The 17,081-nt window shown below is 37.2% G+C and overlaps 1 protein-coding gene across 1 annotated transcript; it reads right to left on the bottom strand.

Annotated features, from left to right (window-relative positions):
• Positions 1-288: 288 nt before the first annotated feature.
• On the bottom strand, positions 289-14,312 carry LOC109084708 (casein kinase 1, delta b). Its single transcript, XM_042768219.1, has 10 exons — positions 13,814-14,312; positions 6,913-7,023; positions 6,614-6,762; positions 6,279-6,513; positions 5,053-5,223; positions 4,790-4,935; positions 2,633-2,801; positions 2,416-2,558; positions 1,887-1,957; positions 289-635 (listed from the first exon to the last, which is right to left on the bottom strand). The coding sequence occupies exons 1-9, from the start codon at positions 13,887-13,889 to the stop codon at positions 1,925-1,927; spliced, it is 1,233 nt and encodes a 410-aa protein (XP_042624153.1). The 5' UTR covers positions 13,890-14,312; the 3' UTR covers positions 289-635; positions 1,887-1,924.
• Positions 14,313-17,081: the final 2,769 nt, after the last annotated feature.

The raw sequence follows: 17,081 nt of genomic DNA, 5'->3' as shown, positions 1-17,081 counted from the left end.
ACTCTATACCACCAGCTTCACCATGGGAAAGGAACCTCACCAGCTACAGAGGGCTATTAAAATGTATATTAAAAAATAAATACAGTGAGTAAATACATTTTTTTAAAGTGAACCCACAAGGCCACCAGACTGACTTGTCTGCTGCCCAGGTTAAAATACAAAAGAGAATTCAGTACACCGAAACAAAAAAGACCCATTTAAAACAACACACAGACGATACATTAGCCTCAATCACGAGGAGCCTGAACCAGAGAAAAGTTGTGCAGCAGAATGTGTATGAGTGGAACTGTGAAGGGAAAGCAGGAAATGACAATGGTGTGGCTGGCTGATCCAGTCTCTGATTGGTCAACCAACTGGTGGTGAATTCGCACCAGGCTGCAGCTCTCATGTCCACGAGAACATTTAAAGAGTGTGGGAGAGAAAATATGAGAACATGAGAGAGAAGAAGAGGAGAGAGAGCCTGTGAGCGAAGAGGTCAGGTTGGTTCTACACCATTTTGGTTTGGTCAATAGAAGAGAGACTCTGTCGCCTGGTCTATTAGCTGATGGTGGAGAGCTGTCAATCAGCCGTGTGTAGTTAGGTTGCCCATCCTGCTCCATACTGCAAAGTGGAGGCTTCTGGGACATGGAGACAATCTGTAAACAGCAACAAGATACAGAGACACTCAATAAACAATTGCCACAAACCAAGTCTTTTTAAAAGGTTCTTTATGAACGATGCATTTTATATCAGCAAGATGAATCTCACAAAAATGCAAGGGTCATATTTTAAGCCAAAATTATATAAAAGGTTTAAAGGGGTCATATGATGCTGCTAAAAATAACATTATTTTGCGTATTTGGTGTAATGAAATGTGTTTATGTGGTTTAGGGTTTAAAAAAAAAAAAAAAAAAAAAAAAAAAAAAAAACACATTTTCCACATACTGTACATTATTGTTTCTCCTGTATGCCCCGATTTCACAACGATTGTGTTTATGGAATTCTACACATGGCACATTTATTGTCCAACTACAAATATTTTAGTAAAATGTACATTTTAGTCAGAATTATTGCACTCCTATTTTATTATGCTCTGTCTGTTTAGCTCACAAGCGCATCGTGGCGCCTATTCACTGAAGACTGTGAAGTTTAGCGGAGAATCGCATGCAGAAGGCTCAAGCACTCCTGACAGCAAAATGGAAATATTTCCATAACTTTCTATCATTTACAGATGAAGGATACACCTGTGAAATGCACTGAGGAAAACACCACATCTCAAATGCATTAAACGTGCAAGTATCTGACAGCAAATGTATCCTTCCTCCGCTATTTTTTAGATGAGCTCATATTCAAACTACTGTATATCGATATAAACAGCAGTGCCTCATACCAATATTGTTTGTTTCTACTATGCAAGCTACTATGTTTGTCATTCAGCCAGTCTGTGTTCTTTCATGAGCTGCTTGCGGGGCCATGGATCTCAACTACATTGTTTGCAATTGTGGAAGCTGAATAAATGCACTTTCCCCACTGCTGTTGTTTTAAATAGAGAAACACTGCAATTTGGAATTACTGGAACTGCTATTAGGAATTTCACTGTTATAATATTTTTTGTTTGTCTTACCTGTATTCATAATGTAGAGAGAGAAAGTGTATATTTAAGTCTTTGATATAATTTTTTTTTTATAAAAACCTGAGTATGATTCGACGTTCTATTGATTTGTGCTTATTGGTGAAAGTGCAATACTTCTAATGAAATGTAAAAATAGATTTCTCAAATGACAACAATCATTGTGATAATAATTTTGAGATTTTTCTTTTTTAAAGTTTATGGCCAGTGACAAGTTTCACCCAGTTGGTAGAAAACACAAAGCAGTGTACAGCTAACACAAGCTAATCAAACTCACCTGGTGCACCTGCCTTCACACAAGGATGTGACGATCAACTACTTGCCGTGGTGTTCGAAGGGAATGCTATTCTGGGGTGAAGAGAGAGAACATTACAGCCTTCCACCCCCACAACACACTACTCACACAAACACAAAATCATACCATGCCTACTGTCCATCATACTGAAATAATACATGCTGCTGAAATGACTATTCCCAGAAATACAAACGTTAGGTCAACAGCTTCCTAGAAAAGGCTTTTCAAGCTCAAATGTCACCAGTCAGAAACTCTAATATAGATCATGAGAATCAAAAGGTCAATTACGGCAAACAATAAAAGATGTACTAACATTTCATCGGGTATTTATTTTTGTGAACATTTTTTATGTGTACAAAATAAGAATTCCTAGTGTAACCATTCAAAGTAAAATGTCTTTAATCAGTAAGCAAACATCAAAACAGATCATTCAGATAGCGACTGGCTACTTTTGTAATAGGGTTTATTATTGCTCTGCTGAAGGCTTGGATGAGCAGGATCTGCCTTATACCTGTGATGTGGACATGCGGGAAGTGTCTTGTCGCCCCGTCAGGTCTGAGGACGACACGTTCACTGGGGCGCCACGATGAAGCCGCATGCTGACCTTACGTTCGCGCTCCATGCCAGTGACCGGTCTCGGTGAGGATGTGTTCGCTGTGAGATGAGATGACTCCTTACAGTGTTTCAAGTACTTGGGAAGTGGCAGAGGCAAGTGAAAGACTGTTTACCTGTGTGAGAGGTGGGTGTGAGGGGGGTGGGAGGAGCTCCGTCCTGTGTGGGGCGGGGTCTGCCTGAGGCTGCTGGGATCCCTCGAGCTGCAGGATTCCTGCTGTGCCTCATCCGCTCATCTCGCTCTCTCCTCTCACGTTCTGCCTCTTCTGCTGTACGGTTGGCACCCTGAGAGAGGGTAAATGCAACATTAGACACAGAAGCAAATAGTGCTACATGAAGTGCACAGGAGACTTTTAAAAGTCAACAAAAATCAACAAAATTGATTCCAATACTCTAGTAAATTTTACATTCCAAAACACACACACAAAAAACACTCTACATACCTAACAAATACAGGAAAAAAAATATATCAGCACTGAATTAAGTATACAAACATTCAAAATTTTAGGGTCAGCAAGATTTGTTTTAAAGAAAGTATTTTATTCAGCAAGGACGCATGAAATTGATCAAAAGTGACAGTAAAGATATTTATAAATGTACAGCATTTATTTGAAATAAAAGTATTTATTCAAAGAAAAAAAAAAACAGTTACCACATAAAAAGTTAAGCTTAAAATATTGTTTTCAACACTGATATGAAAAATTACTTCAGCAGCAAAACAGCATATTAGATTGTGGAAAATCTTGTGAATCTGCACTCTATTGCTAGCCTGGGTTTGGGTGAAGGCTACAGTTTGTCCGGGCACAACAATGATGTCTTACCCAAACCTGGACTAGCAATAGAGTGCAGATTCACAAGATTTTGGTATTTCGAGCTGGATGACGGGTGACTGGAAGAGTCCATGTATCGAAGGAGGGACACTTTCTACAGAATAATTTATGAAGGACCACGCAACCCTGAATACTGACTAAAATATGTCATAAAATGTAATTTTAAAATATATTTAAATAGAAAAATCATGTTTAGATTGCAATTGAGATTAGATGAAAGTCACGATTACTGCAGTCTAGGGCTGAGAGACAAAACGGTATCTGTATTTATCAACAGTACATTGATAATGTAAGTGTTGTTGCATTTTCATGTTTTTGTAAAGACTATCCAGTGGAACCCATAAGATGCGCCGCTGCTGCATTTTTCATTCAAAATATTACAGAAATATAGAAGTTCAATGCGGAGAAGATATTGGTCAGGTTAAAACCGAAACCAAGCCATTCACACAGAACGCATATTCAGAGCATTTTTGAGATGCACAACTAGGTCTCACATCTGGCACAAAACATGAATAAAAAGCCATGTAAAGTTAAAAGAATTTGTGGAGGTTATATTCCATTCCACTGCGTCTCATTTGTTTTTAAATGCAATTGTGTGATCGGTGCTTTGGCTATTTGTATTAAGCTATACTTAAATACATGATGCCATTTTGTTCATAATTGTTTATGCAATTTACGAGATTATACTTGATTAATAAATATTAGTTTTAGATGGTATGCACTTTTTTATAGACAGCCGTCATTTCAATGCATTGAATAGACAATTTAATGAGGTGCATTATTTTGCTCATTGTGCCCTCCAGTGGCCTCAGGAGACAGGCCAAATTTTTCCTTAACACTTAATCTGCATATGAAATATAAAAAAGGAGATATTTGCTCCAATTTTATTTTGTGTTTGACTATTAAAACTAAAATAAGTTGTTTGTTTCATTAAATTGGGTAAATGAAAAATACAGTGGTTAAATTTAACCCTTTTTGTCTACTGCTCTTTAAGAAACTTTGTAAAAACACCGAATGATGTAAAACATTATATCGTGATACTTTTTTTTTTTTAGCTATATCGCCTAGCCCTACTGCAGTCAATGTAAACTATTAAGTAAGTAATGTGAATACTAGCAAGATAGAGATTAATGATTTAAAAAAGTATGGCATATATTGAAGATTTTGTTATTTGAACTTCGCTTACCATATTTCAATTATTGTAAGCAAACACTTCCAATCCTACAAAGCATTACTAAAGTAGTTTTATAATGTAGTGTACTATTTAAAAACTCAGAAATCCAACCACCATCTACACACAAAATGTGTAACCCATACACAATGAAACATACATAACCAATGAATAACAATGCAAGTCTGATATACATTAATAATGAACAATTGAAACTTGCATTGCTTGTTATATTTGATCACACTCTAAAGACCATCCAGACATGTACTTACAAATTTGAGCATGTTCCAATCAAACACGTAGTCATAGGAAGCTTGTCTGTGGAACAGATTCCTGAAGAGTTGCCTCAAGTACGAGTAGTCTGGCTTGTCATCAAATCGCAGTGATCGGCAAAAGTTGAGGTACGTAGCAAATTCAGCTGTGGGACAGAAAACAAGCAGCCATATTACAGTCCAGGATTTTAGGCATCATTTCAAAGACAAAGTCTGATTAACATTCAGAAAATGTTAGAAATTACACAAGCCTTTGAACATACATGGGTAGCCCTTGCAGAGAACTTCAATGGGGGTGGACATCTTCTTTTCACTGATACGCTCATACTTCTGTCTTTTGGTGGCGGCTTTCAGTCCCTGCCAAGGGAGTGAGCCCAAGTTGAAGTACATCAGTACATAACCGAGAGACTCCAGGTCATCCCGCCGAGACTGCTCTGTAGAGATACGCACACAAAATTATAGGCGCTTGCATAGAGCATGAAAGGATGACTACTTCTGCATGATTCATGAATATGCATTCATATTGCTGCAAACACACGTACACAAATCAGTCTCTTCTGGGAAATGCTAAAAATACACATGCATCCACTTGAGCATGAGCACACAGTGATGTCATAAAGAGCCAGCAGAGAAATTAGGGAAGAAAAATTTATCTGGAAATGCTGTCAAATGATCAGTAACCACAGCCAACATGCTAGGGCTGGATGATTATCGTATTTTATGTGATCGTGAGTAATGCTTCTCTTGATTAATTAAGAATAATTATCTGTGATATTTGGTCACTTTTATATATCCTGAAAGGTTTTTTTTTGGCCATTTGACATTTGTATTCTTACATTGTTAACAAGCCTCCACCTGCTTTCATGCCTTTTGTTTAAATGAACATTTTCTGTCCAGTGTAATACTTAATGTATGCACTTATGATCTAAAAACACCAGAAAACATGTAGGAGTTTAGTGATCTCCATTGAGATATTCTGCTGAAATGGAAGTGTAATACAACCAGCAGTCTGTGTTCCTTCACATGGCCATTTGTGCTGTTTGTTGCAACTAAATCCATCAAACCATCTCAGTGATGAACAAAAATAAAATCTAAAAATTTAAAGAAAGTTTGTAAATAAAAATAGGAATTTCCCAGGTTTAGCTTTCCAGAGAAGCTTCTATATTAACCATTATTTATAGCATAGAGAAAGTGTTAATATATAAGATAGGCTAGATATAATAAATCAGGAAACAAGATGAGGTAAATGCATGCAACCATGCATACGAGTTGATGTTCACCTGCTTTGTGCTTATGTGAAAGTTCAATAATATTACTTAAATGCAAAAACAATAACCGTGATTACAAGTTGAGAAAAATAATCATTATGATCAGTTTTACCATTATCGTGATGTTAGATTTCTATGGCAGGAAATCTGGGTCACACACACAAAAATATACGTGTCACAGTCAAATTTTCAAGCTAACTGGTATGAGTCTGTGTTTTTACCAATGCCAAGATGTGTGTTGATGGATGCGTAACGTGCAGTGTAAGTGCCCGTCAGGTTCTTGTTCTCGCGATAGGGTATGTGCTGGTGTGTTCGTGCATCACGGTATTTCTTGGCCAGGCCAAAGTCAATGATGTAGACCAGGTTGCCTTTCTTTCCCAAGCCCATCAGAAAGTTATCAGGCTTCACGTCTCTGTGAATGAAGTTCTTGGAGTGGATGTACTCGATGCGGCTAATCTAATGAATGCAAGGTATAAAAAAAAAACATTTTAAAATAAGTTATATTTCTGCATAAAACTACTTTTTTTTTTATTGCCAACATAATTTTGTATCATACCATCTGATCAGCCAACAGCAGGACAGTCTTCAGGCTGAACTTCCTGGAGCAGAAGTTGAAGAGATCCTCCAGACTGGGGCCGAGCAACTCCATCACCATCACGTTATAATCTCCTTCTGCACCACACCACTTTATAGTAGGAATACCAACTGCAAAAGCAGCACATAAAACACCTAAATACACAGCATGAAACCCAATAGATGCTCGTTGGCAAGTATGGATCATTTCATTGATTACATTGATTTACTGAGCCCCTTAACCCCTTATTTACACATCAATCAAAACCCCTTGATTATTACCTCCACCCTGCATCATCTTGTAAATCTTGCTCTCGATGTGGAGTTGTGGGTGCTTCGTCTTCACACATTCAAGTTTGATGGCCACTTCCTCTCCAACTGAAATGTCTGTGCCTGGGGCAGAGTGAGAAACAGAGAAGGAACAGAGCCATTAAAACCATGAATGGGGTCAGAACACAGCCTGAATCTCCCACAAGCTGACATGACTGTAGATCATAATTAAATTACATTTATAGTTTGTGCATACACTACTGTTCAAAAAAGTTTGATCAATTTAATGCGCCCCTGCTGAATAAAAATATTTCTTTTAGCAAATTCAGTCATTATTTCAACCAACCTTAATAGCCCGTTCACACCAAGAATGATAACTATATTAGCGTCCACATCAGCAGATGATATCGTCTTGTTTATTCTAAGTGCACACTCATTTGCAGATTTAAATTCTTGAGGTTCTTATAGCAGGATTGATTTTGATTGGCTGTCAATGTTTTAATCATCAGCTGGAAAAAATCGTTCTGAAATTGATTCCACCAATATTGTTTCTCTGTTCCTTTATCGTCATAACTGTGGTGTGGACTAGAGCCCGACCGATATATCATTTAGCCGATATTATCAGCTGATATGAGCCTGCCGCCGATATGAACAGCCGATGCCGATATCTTGGAAAGCAGCCAGGAACGATAGCCGATATAAAGACTTATATATATATAAGAAATTTGAAATCATTTGACAATGGATTAAAAATAAATGTGTAAAATAAACAAATATTTAATAAAATTATAATTAAAAAGGAAGTAGTAAAACACTGTAACCGAACAGGGCACTCAGTATTCTGGGAAGTTTGTGTGCATTGGGAATCATATTTTTCAAATAAAGCCAGGGTAACCCTTTTACATAAAGAATACAGAATGCATGAAGCGCAGCATAAATTTGTAAGCATGAGTTTGAAAGCATTAAATTCACATGGACTGACCAAACACCAGAGAACACGTGATCATGCTGGATACATGCACACTTCACAAGATCTCACAGCTGGATTTGACTAAGTTTGCAAGGTCTGTGAAATTAAATGTTCATTGGCCATTCAAAGATTTGTTTTAATGATATCAATGTGTATCTGCTTAATGCTGCTGGCAAATTATATTATAATGGGTATTATAATGTTTGCCTTTCTATTACTTTTAATACACAAGCAATCATTATAATACTTTTTGTATACATTAATTCATTTGTTTAACCGTAAGCCCTATTTGGACGGGACTAGTTTTCTAAACTACGTTTGAGTTGTGATTCTTACCACCTGATGTCTGAGATTTTCATGTACCAATTTGGACGGGACTAACATCTCCATGTTTATTACAGAGGTGGGAGGGTCTGTTATCTGGGCGTCACAGAGATCACACACTCTGTAAGCGTGCATTGCATATAGTCATTCGGATTGATTACCATTAGTATTATCACACAAATACCATGGTGAAGCTAAAAGGGCTATAGCAAAACCATGTTAATGTGTGGTTACTTTAGTTTAACTTTTTTTTTGTAGTAAACCTACTGTTTAAGGTAGGCTTCATCCATCATTATGTTTGAAGGAGGAATAGCTTCATCTGTAATTAAATCATTATGTATTGAGTGCATAAATAAATGTGAGATCTTACCTGACGCTGATATTACAACAGCCAGTCTTAACATTTACGTGATCTGGCTCTTGATTTTATTATTTTTTGTTTGTTGCCGGGTGGCCGGGAGCAAATATATCAAACATCCGTGCGGTAAGAGCATCTCCCGGTAATTCACGCTGGCCAAAACACACAAGGAAATGCATTGTTATCGCCGACAAAACACAGACATTCGCATTCGGACGGGATTAGTTTTCTCAGAGGATCACTGAGTTTGGACCCATTTAAAGCCTGTGTTACGGCCACCGGAGTTATCGCGGCCATTCAGTTAATGCTGGTGTTTATACCGGCCACGCTGCGGCCCAGAACTCATGATTATTCGGTCACATCACATTGTACGACAAAATACAATAGAATTCTATTGTATTTTGTCACACCGTGCCGCTCTCGTCCGGTGTAGAATAGAACCCATTATAGTCAGTGATGTTGTTTACACTAGATGAAGTAAACTGATGCCTCGTTCTATTTATGACGTGCTGACAAAGTTCAACAGTCGCTTTGTTGCGTCCTGTTGCGGCACAGACACGGTGTCAGCATAATTTGTCAGTACAGTCAGTAACATAGAAGTTGTCACATAGTTGGAGAGACTCAATGCTAAGTAAATAAACAACCCCCATCTTTTACTCTCACAATGAGCTTATAATATTTGTTTGCTACATTAGTAGGGCCCTATGATTTCCGCGATTCAGAAAACATGGACGGAATCCAGTCATAAAAAATGGAATTTACTGTTTAACAGAGAATTTCATGGAATTTGTCTTATTTTTGATGTGAATTTTAAAATGCAAAAAGACAATTTAAATATGAATGTTTTGCATGTTCATTTGATTACCAGAAAATACACAACACAAAGTTTATGAAAGAAAAAAAAAAAATTCATTCTATTATGTAGATTACATTTGGAAAAGCTGTGCTTCCTGCATAACCCTGCCCCTGTTGGTTTGGCAGTAGCTTGCTTACATAGTTACCTTTTTTAAATTCTTAATTCAAGTTATACAATACATATTTTGTTCTATTTGTGTTAAGTTAATTATAATAAGTGAAGTGAAGTTTACTGTTAAGTGCACTGATGTCAGACTCATTTTTAATAATAAAATTTATTGTTAAATGATTAAATACCCTGCCTCCACTACATAGGCCTAAGTTTGTCACATCATTATAAGTGTTTGATCACCACATTTGAGTTACCATTGCAAAAATGTGTTTATCATGGGATTGGCTGATATTCTGCATGATCGGCCCCGATTGGTGATCGGCCAATCAGTCTCACGTCTTTCCGATTTTGAGCCGATCTGTCTACATGCGGCTGTGAGCCCGAGCGAGAGTTTCAGCCGCGCAAATGTCAATATAAAACACTTGTAAACAATGTCACATAATGTCATATTTTACCTCAGAAACAAACATATTCGGTGACCATAAAAACTCATTGGTCAGAGAGAAAAAATAAACTGTAGAGAGGGGTATTTTGCTAAATGCACCATATAAAATATTCATTATAATTTTTACTGTTCTTATGTTTAATTTATGTTTGAATAAATCCATAAAATTTTTTTGAACGCCACTATTTAAATTTTTATATTTAAAAAATACTAATTGAAGAAGAAATACAATTATGCAATTGTAACTTTATTATTTTAAAAACTTCACTGTGCAATTTTAACAGTTGTATGCTATAACTGATAAATCAGTTTTAACCTTCAATATTATAATAATGTAGTATCAAATGACTCATGTATATTTTACAGCATTAGTTGGGACTTTTTTTCCCTTGAGAAAATTTGGCAAGTACTGTACCTGATATATATCCAAAATAATCGATATTGAATCGAATCGGTAATCTAATCCAATCTAATCGAAAGCTTGTGAATGAGAATCAAAACGAATCATGAAATTTGTGTCAAAACCCAGCCCTAATGCAAACATGTCGTTGGCGTGGAAGTTTTTTACTATGAGTGAAGAAGACACTAAGTTTGCTATTTGTGAAACTTCTAAGGCTAAAATAAACCACGGGGGGAACCACTTGCCATTAATGCTCAAGTAGCATTTTGCCTATACACATGGTGGCAACATTTATTACCCACTTACTGCACTATTAATATTATTTGGAAGAGTACTGTACACTTCAGTTGTTCATTCATAGGATCTTTTGACTTTTGTAAGACAAGTAAAAAAAGAGAAAAAGGTAAATTTATAAAGTTGTTTTGTTTTATAAAGCAACTTATTTTCAGTTAATTGTTATTTCTACTTCTTTCCTGTCACAAAGCATTTTAATTTTTTTGAGCGTTGTTTGTTTAAGTGAGAGAAGATCCTGTAACTTGGGAAATTGTAATGTTTAATAATTTATTTTAGCATGAAAAAATTTTGCTTTGAAGAAAAATACATTTTTGTTTGTATATGCTCTCAATTATAGCACTTAGAAAGAAAATCGGAATCGGCAAAAATCGGTATCGGTTTATGTATTTTATATATATATATATATATATATATATATATATATATATATATATATATATACACACTGTTTATGTAGGCTATATACTGTATTCTATATACAGTACCAGTCAAACGTTTGGACACACACGAATGGGTGTACGAATTGACTATACTGTACTGTAATATAGCTCACACATAAAGAATATCAGCCGATATATTGGTATTGCTTATTTTTTTTACTCCCTAATATCGGTATCGGCCCCCAAAAAAACCCATATCGGTCGAGGCTCTAGTCAGTACCACATGATTACATTTAGATCAAACAAGAAAAACATTCAAATGGAGAGCAGGTCCAAGCCCATCTCTGCCAATGAACAATGTAAACAACATGGTTATCCAAGAGCTCACCAAAAAAAAAACAAGTGTCAATTCAACAGCTGACTCTTAATGGGGCCATATTGGGGACAAACGTGAAACTCAATGCGCTCGAAACTCACATGAAAAAGATGTTAAACTGCTGATAAGGTGTTCAATGCAAACTGCAGCCTGATAGCTAAATGAGATCTCCATTTTTGGCTTTGAAATATGAAAGAAAGTTACAGGTGTTGCTTCCAGTCCAAACCTACAAACATCATCACATCATTAATCCAAACACTCTGAGGTTACATAAAAGCTGATGGAAATGAACCAGAATTGTAAAAGAGTGGGACAGTCCTGGGTGATTCACACACCTGAGGCTTCCCATGATGCCATGTGATGCAAACATTACAGAATCCTGAGAAAAAGGGAGAGGTGCTGCATTTACGCTGACTGTTGGATGATTTGTACAGCCAGTAACCAGTGTAGCATGATATAACTAGTCCAATCAGGTTGGGTTTGATCTTCTGAGCCTCTAATGCCAATGATATAGCAGATGATTTGAATGCAATTCACACAAAGTAATGTACTGTAGATCTTTCAGTAGCACTGCCTCTGATCACACCTGACATTTATGCATTAATCAACTTAGCCTAATTATGTTGACGTACCAAAGAGTGGGTGCAGTTATGAAACACAACTGAGCAGATGGAGTTTACAATCTCAACACACCCACCAACCCTTTTCTCACACACAGACAGACTGAAACAATCCCATCTTAGCCAGAAAGCTTCAGGATAAAGGTCTCCCCACACTTTAACACCATGATGAGCAAAGTCCCCTTCCAAAAAGTGCTTCTCTATCAAAATAAAAGTAAGCTGATTGCATTTGAGCCTGATGTTTGGAGGAGCTTTGATTAAGTTAAACATTTTGTTGACAAGTTTCAATCCATGATGTGAGAGGAACCCTGTTAATGAGGAGACCACAGCAAGAAGAATTAAGGCCAGCAGCAGCAAAATGTCCTTTAATGCCTCCTGAATAAGAGATGAACGTCACATCTTGTTCTACAAAAGTATATTTAATCACAGGCTTGAGTCGAAAATGAAATGCTAAGGTGGTTAAGAGTACTGAAAGTAGACTAAAAAAAACAAAAACCCACTTATCAACTCTCTATTCCAGCAAAAACCAATAGGGGGAAGTCGTGGCCTAATGGTTAGAGAGTCGGACTCCCAATCGAAGGGTTGTGAGTTCGAGTCTCGGGCCCGCAGGAATTGTGGGTGGGGGGAGTGAATGTACAGCGCTCTCTCCACCCTCAATACCATGACTTAGGTGCCCTTGAGCAAGGCACTGAACCCCCAACTGCTCCCCGGGCGCCGCAGCATATGGCTGCCCACTGCTCCGGGTGTGTGTGTTCACAGTGTGTGTGTGTGTTCACTGCTCTGTGTGTGTGCACTTCGGATGGGTTAAATGCAGAGCACAAATTCTGAGTATGGGTCACCATACTTGGCTGAATGTCACGTCACTTTCACTTTTTTGTCACTTTCAAAAGAAAAACAATGACCTACTTTGGTGCTCTGTATTGCAGCACAAACCAATAGCTCTCTAGATACTCATCAATGCAATTTCTAAATGTCTACCATAGATACTCAAATGAACAACAACATCCTGGTGTGGATACTGATGCTCTCAACCATGAAGCCACCTAGCATGAAAATAAAGAGGTCCTTTGGCTCCTGACTGTGTTGCTTCACGACAGCATCATCAATCAAAATTGTTTCCCCAAAATGCACAGGCAACCTGTGATCGGGAAAATGAGACTGCAATGAATCATGAGCCCTAATAGTATGATTTGACTTTTAATAGACTGCAAAAGCATCAGCCAGGCTTGGTTGGATGTCCGTCATGTGTCAGGCTTGGCCTTTTGGGTGGTTCAGTTAAACCTGTATGGACAGGTAAAATTAATTCAGAGTTATGCACAAGGAAGGACCTGTTTGGAAACTCATGTTCACAGCTTCAGTGAAATTACACCTCAATATACAGCAAGTGGTGTATTATATTTGGAGTCACTGACATCTGTATCTAATGTCAAAAGCACATCTTTTTATGGTCTTGATGACATCCTGGAGTGTTTAAACCACTAACCTATATGAGCTTATTCGAAACGGGACGTAAAGTCTATATACTCTGCAACATCAATAAACCACTTGTAGTCTGAAATACGTTGTTGTCATGGTTATAAAACACGGGTTTTCATATAAATAAATGCCCAAAGGACTGAGAAACGGACCTCATAAACAGACTATAACGAGTCAATCTTTGGACAAAACGCCACTGACAGTTAGTTGACAGATACATGAAACAAAACCGCTTGTTAGCCGTGTCATATTATTGACAGCTTTATGGCAAGAGTGTATACGTGTGTTTAAGTTTAGACTTACCCAGATAAATGTCTCCAAATGATCCACTTCCAATTTTTCTACCCAGTCTGTATCTGTTTCCAACTCGTAGCTCCATCGCTGTGTTTACTGGTTTCTCTCGAACGAGTCACTCGATTGTATTTCAGCTAATTTCTATTAAACCAGATTCCGTCGGCCTTTAAATCTGGGTTTACGCTAATATTTTTACGCGTTATTTAACGGCTACGATCCTATTTATCTTTAAGCGACCCCAACCCCCCCGAATCCCTGAGGAGAATTCGGATTCTTCCGACGGAGTTCACTTTTCACCATTCCTTTTCTAATATATAAAAGTCCGAAATGTCACAATATTGTGATCAGGCGAAAGCTTAGAGTCTGTAGATTATGCTCTTATCGGTTTGGTCACCATTTTCCCCAAGTATATAGAAGATGGAGGTGGATTTTAAGAGCGGACCACCGTCGCAGAAGCTTGTCACAGGCCTCGTATCTCCTGTGGTGAACGCAAACGTAGCGCCGTGACGTCACTTACCCTTGGCAACGCCTCGCTCGCCACAGTCACGTGGGAGAAACGCTGGATGGGTTTCTTTAGGTCAGCCTCATTAACCGTCTCGAACACCAATTAATTTATTATGGACATCTTTACATTCGTCCCAGTTAGATCTTATTCAGTGATCTGCATTTTATTATTCCAATTTTTCAAGGTTACGTTAAATTTTTAATGTTACAAAAGTTATAGGTACCAATCACTATTAGACTATTGATTTTAAACAATAATAATAAAACAAAATATTAGTAACATAACTATAAATAGAAATAAGAAGAAACATAAAAAAAACACAGAACACCCACATTTGGCTTCGGTTCAACAACAAATCTACAATTTAAAATCGTAAATGCTTTGGAAAAACACTCGGCTTAAAATCTTAAGACAATGCGTCATCTCTGTAAGACGTGCTCCATCTGTTTTGCTCTTATGGCTGCCCAGCTGACTACAAATACTTCCTAATAATCAAGGCAGTGGGACGATAGTGGAACAGTAACATCTTGTACCCCCTTCTCAAGAGTTCGCAGGGTCCTGGTCCCGCCCACCCGCTCGCTGATTGGCGGACGCTCTTTCGCCTGGTCACACAGGATCCAATCAGGGCACAGTCACATGGCTGTAATATTTTTCCAGTAGATTGCGTAACAGTCTTGCACGTGTTGTTCAATGCTCATCTCGGAGTAACTCAAAGACTCGTTCAGGAAATATAACATAAATATGAAACATAAGTATATAAAATATTGTAATAACACTATACAGATTAATTTATCACAATGCCAATGTAATAAAAGCCATCTTTTTTCTTTTTTTTATTCTTTTATTATTACAGTTTTCACACATTATGGGTGTAAATGGCTGTATGGACATTATGTAGTGACCAGAAATAATAAACAAGTAAAAACAATCTAATATAGCAACTCTACAGATCATTATTTAATGATCATGGACAGAAATGTTTTTGTTTTGCAATACGATTTATTTGTTAATGAGGACATCTAGTGGTCTTTGATATGAACAGCAGAAAACAAACGGAGCAGCGGAAAAAACTTTTTTATTTATTTATTTATTTTTTTTTTTTACATATTTTGCAAGCTTGATATTTCTGTGTGATGTTTAAATAATGAGAATACATTTAGGACAATATCATAGATCCACAGTGCTAATGAAAAATCCTCCAAATTATGACCTTTAAGTTCAAAGTCTATGTGCGCATGTACAAACAGATCCCATTTGCTTAGGACTTTTCGTATACAATTTGGAAGTTCAGCTATTTTTCCTCAGTCATGTTTACCATTGTACCGTTTAGCATGTTCATGAACTTAAACATCAGGTCTTTTCTTAGTAACGCAGTAACCCTCATGTCATGATGAATCAGGTTGACTGGGAGGAAAAAGCACTTCGCAGAGATTATAAACCTGGGAAGGCAAGAGTCTGGATCTGATTATCAACAATGTTGGAACAACATACTTTTTTCCCTTGACTGAAAGTTTTGCTCACGTATAAAGGTAGTGGATAAATAGCATTGACACCTACTCCTTTTTAAACCAACATTAAAAATTATACAAACTAGATAAAAGTTAGATAACTACTACTGCGTGACAAATGTGTCCCTTATGTGTTTTGCTAAAAAAGGGGTTTCTAAAGGTTCCAAAGGTTGGGTCTTAAATACTTAGACATAGACAAACCTAAAGACTAACTAAAAAAAAAAAATAATATATATATATATATTTTTTTATTTTTTTTTACAAATAAAATTTACATTAGATAAGGCAAACACACACACACACACACACACACACACACACACACACACACACACACACACCACACACACAAATGTTTTCCCTTCACAGCACAGTGGCAAAACATCCAGTCTGGCTAAATTATGGAGATGGTCATATTATGACTGAGGATTTGTGTGTTTCCTGTATAACTGAATGCCTTGAAACAATGTTCTTTTCCATGTGGTAAAGATAACGGCTCCACTTTAGCCACAAAAAGGCCGATTTTTGTTAGTCCAAAATTAAGCCCAAATGATCCTATAATGAATTATGTAATCTCTGCATTCACATTTTTTTTTTATTTTATTTGATTATTTTACAATATGTAGTAAATACTGACCTACAGTGTATAACCACTTATAGTTCAACTTTAACTGGTGATACAGGCATTCTAGAACTCGATTCTTGGTTAAAAAAATTATATTACATATAAATCTTCAATGTATTTTTCAGTTTGCTGTCAATATAGCAGGTCTACAATGCTTCTAAGGTTTACTATTTTTTACAGTTCTATAATCTTATCTGAAAATGATTGTGTTATTAAAATGCTAATCCGGTTCTCTGGACTGTCAGCAGCAACTTAACATTGTCTGAAAATTCTGGGAACAAGGTGGAACACAATGCTTCACTTTTATCTGGCACTGCTCTATTCTCTCTTTCTTCTATTCTTTCCACAGTTTTGTGCACTTTCCTCTATCCACTTGGTCCATTCTGACCCATTTTTTTTTTAGCAGGTTTCTTTTCTTTTCACTTTGTCCTTTTTGTTGTTTTCATTTCACCCCACACCCTCTTAGATGCATCCATGCTCCTCCTTTCGTGCATTTTTTTTCCCTGGCTCCTCATGGCATGCTGAGTTTGGGATGTGCAGGAGGGAGATGCCTTAAAAACGCTGGGACAGGCTATAACACTCTCGGAGAGGGCCCAGTCAACACAAAGCATCCTCAGTGCAGCCCAGCAGCGCTCTGTG

This window comes from Cyprinus carpio, chromosome A12 (assembly GCF_018340385.1).
Source record: "Cyprinus carpio isolate SPL01 chromosome A12, ASM1834038v1, whole genome shotgun sequence".
NCBI classification, from domain to species: Eukaryota; Metazoa; Chordata; class Actinopteri; order Cypriniformes; family Cyprinidae; genus Cyprinus; species Cyprinus carpio.
The sequence above is the reverse complement of the archived record's forward strand: the minus strand, read 5'-3'. Positions and strand labels throughout refer to the sequence as shown.

Bases quoted from the DNA above. Each gene is read 5' to 3' on its own strand.
- LOC109084708 (XM_042768219.1), bottom strand. From the start codon at position 13,889: ATGGAGCTACGAGTTGGAAACAGATACAGACTGGGTAGAAAAATTGGA. The intron at 6,763-6,912 runs GTAATAATCAAG...CTGCTTTTGCAG, and splicing joins CAAGATGATGCAGGGTGGAG to TTGGTATTCCTACTATAAAG. The intron at 2,559-2,632 runs GTAAACAGTCTT...CTCATCTCACAG, and splicing joins CACACCCACCTCTCACACAG to CGAACACATCCTCACCGAGA.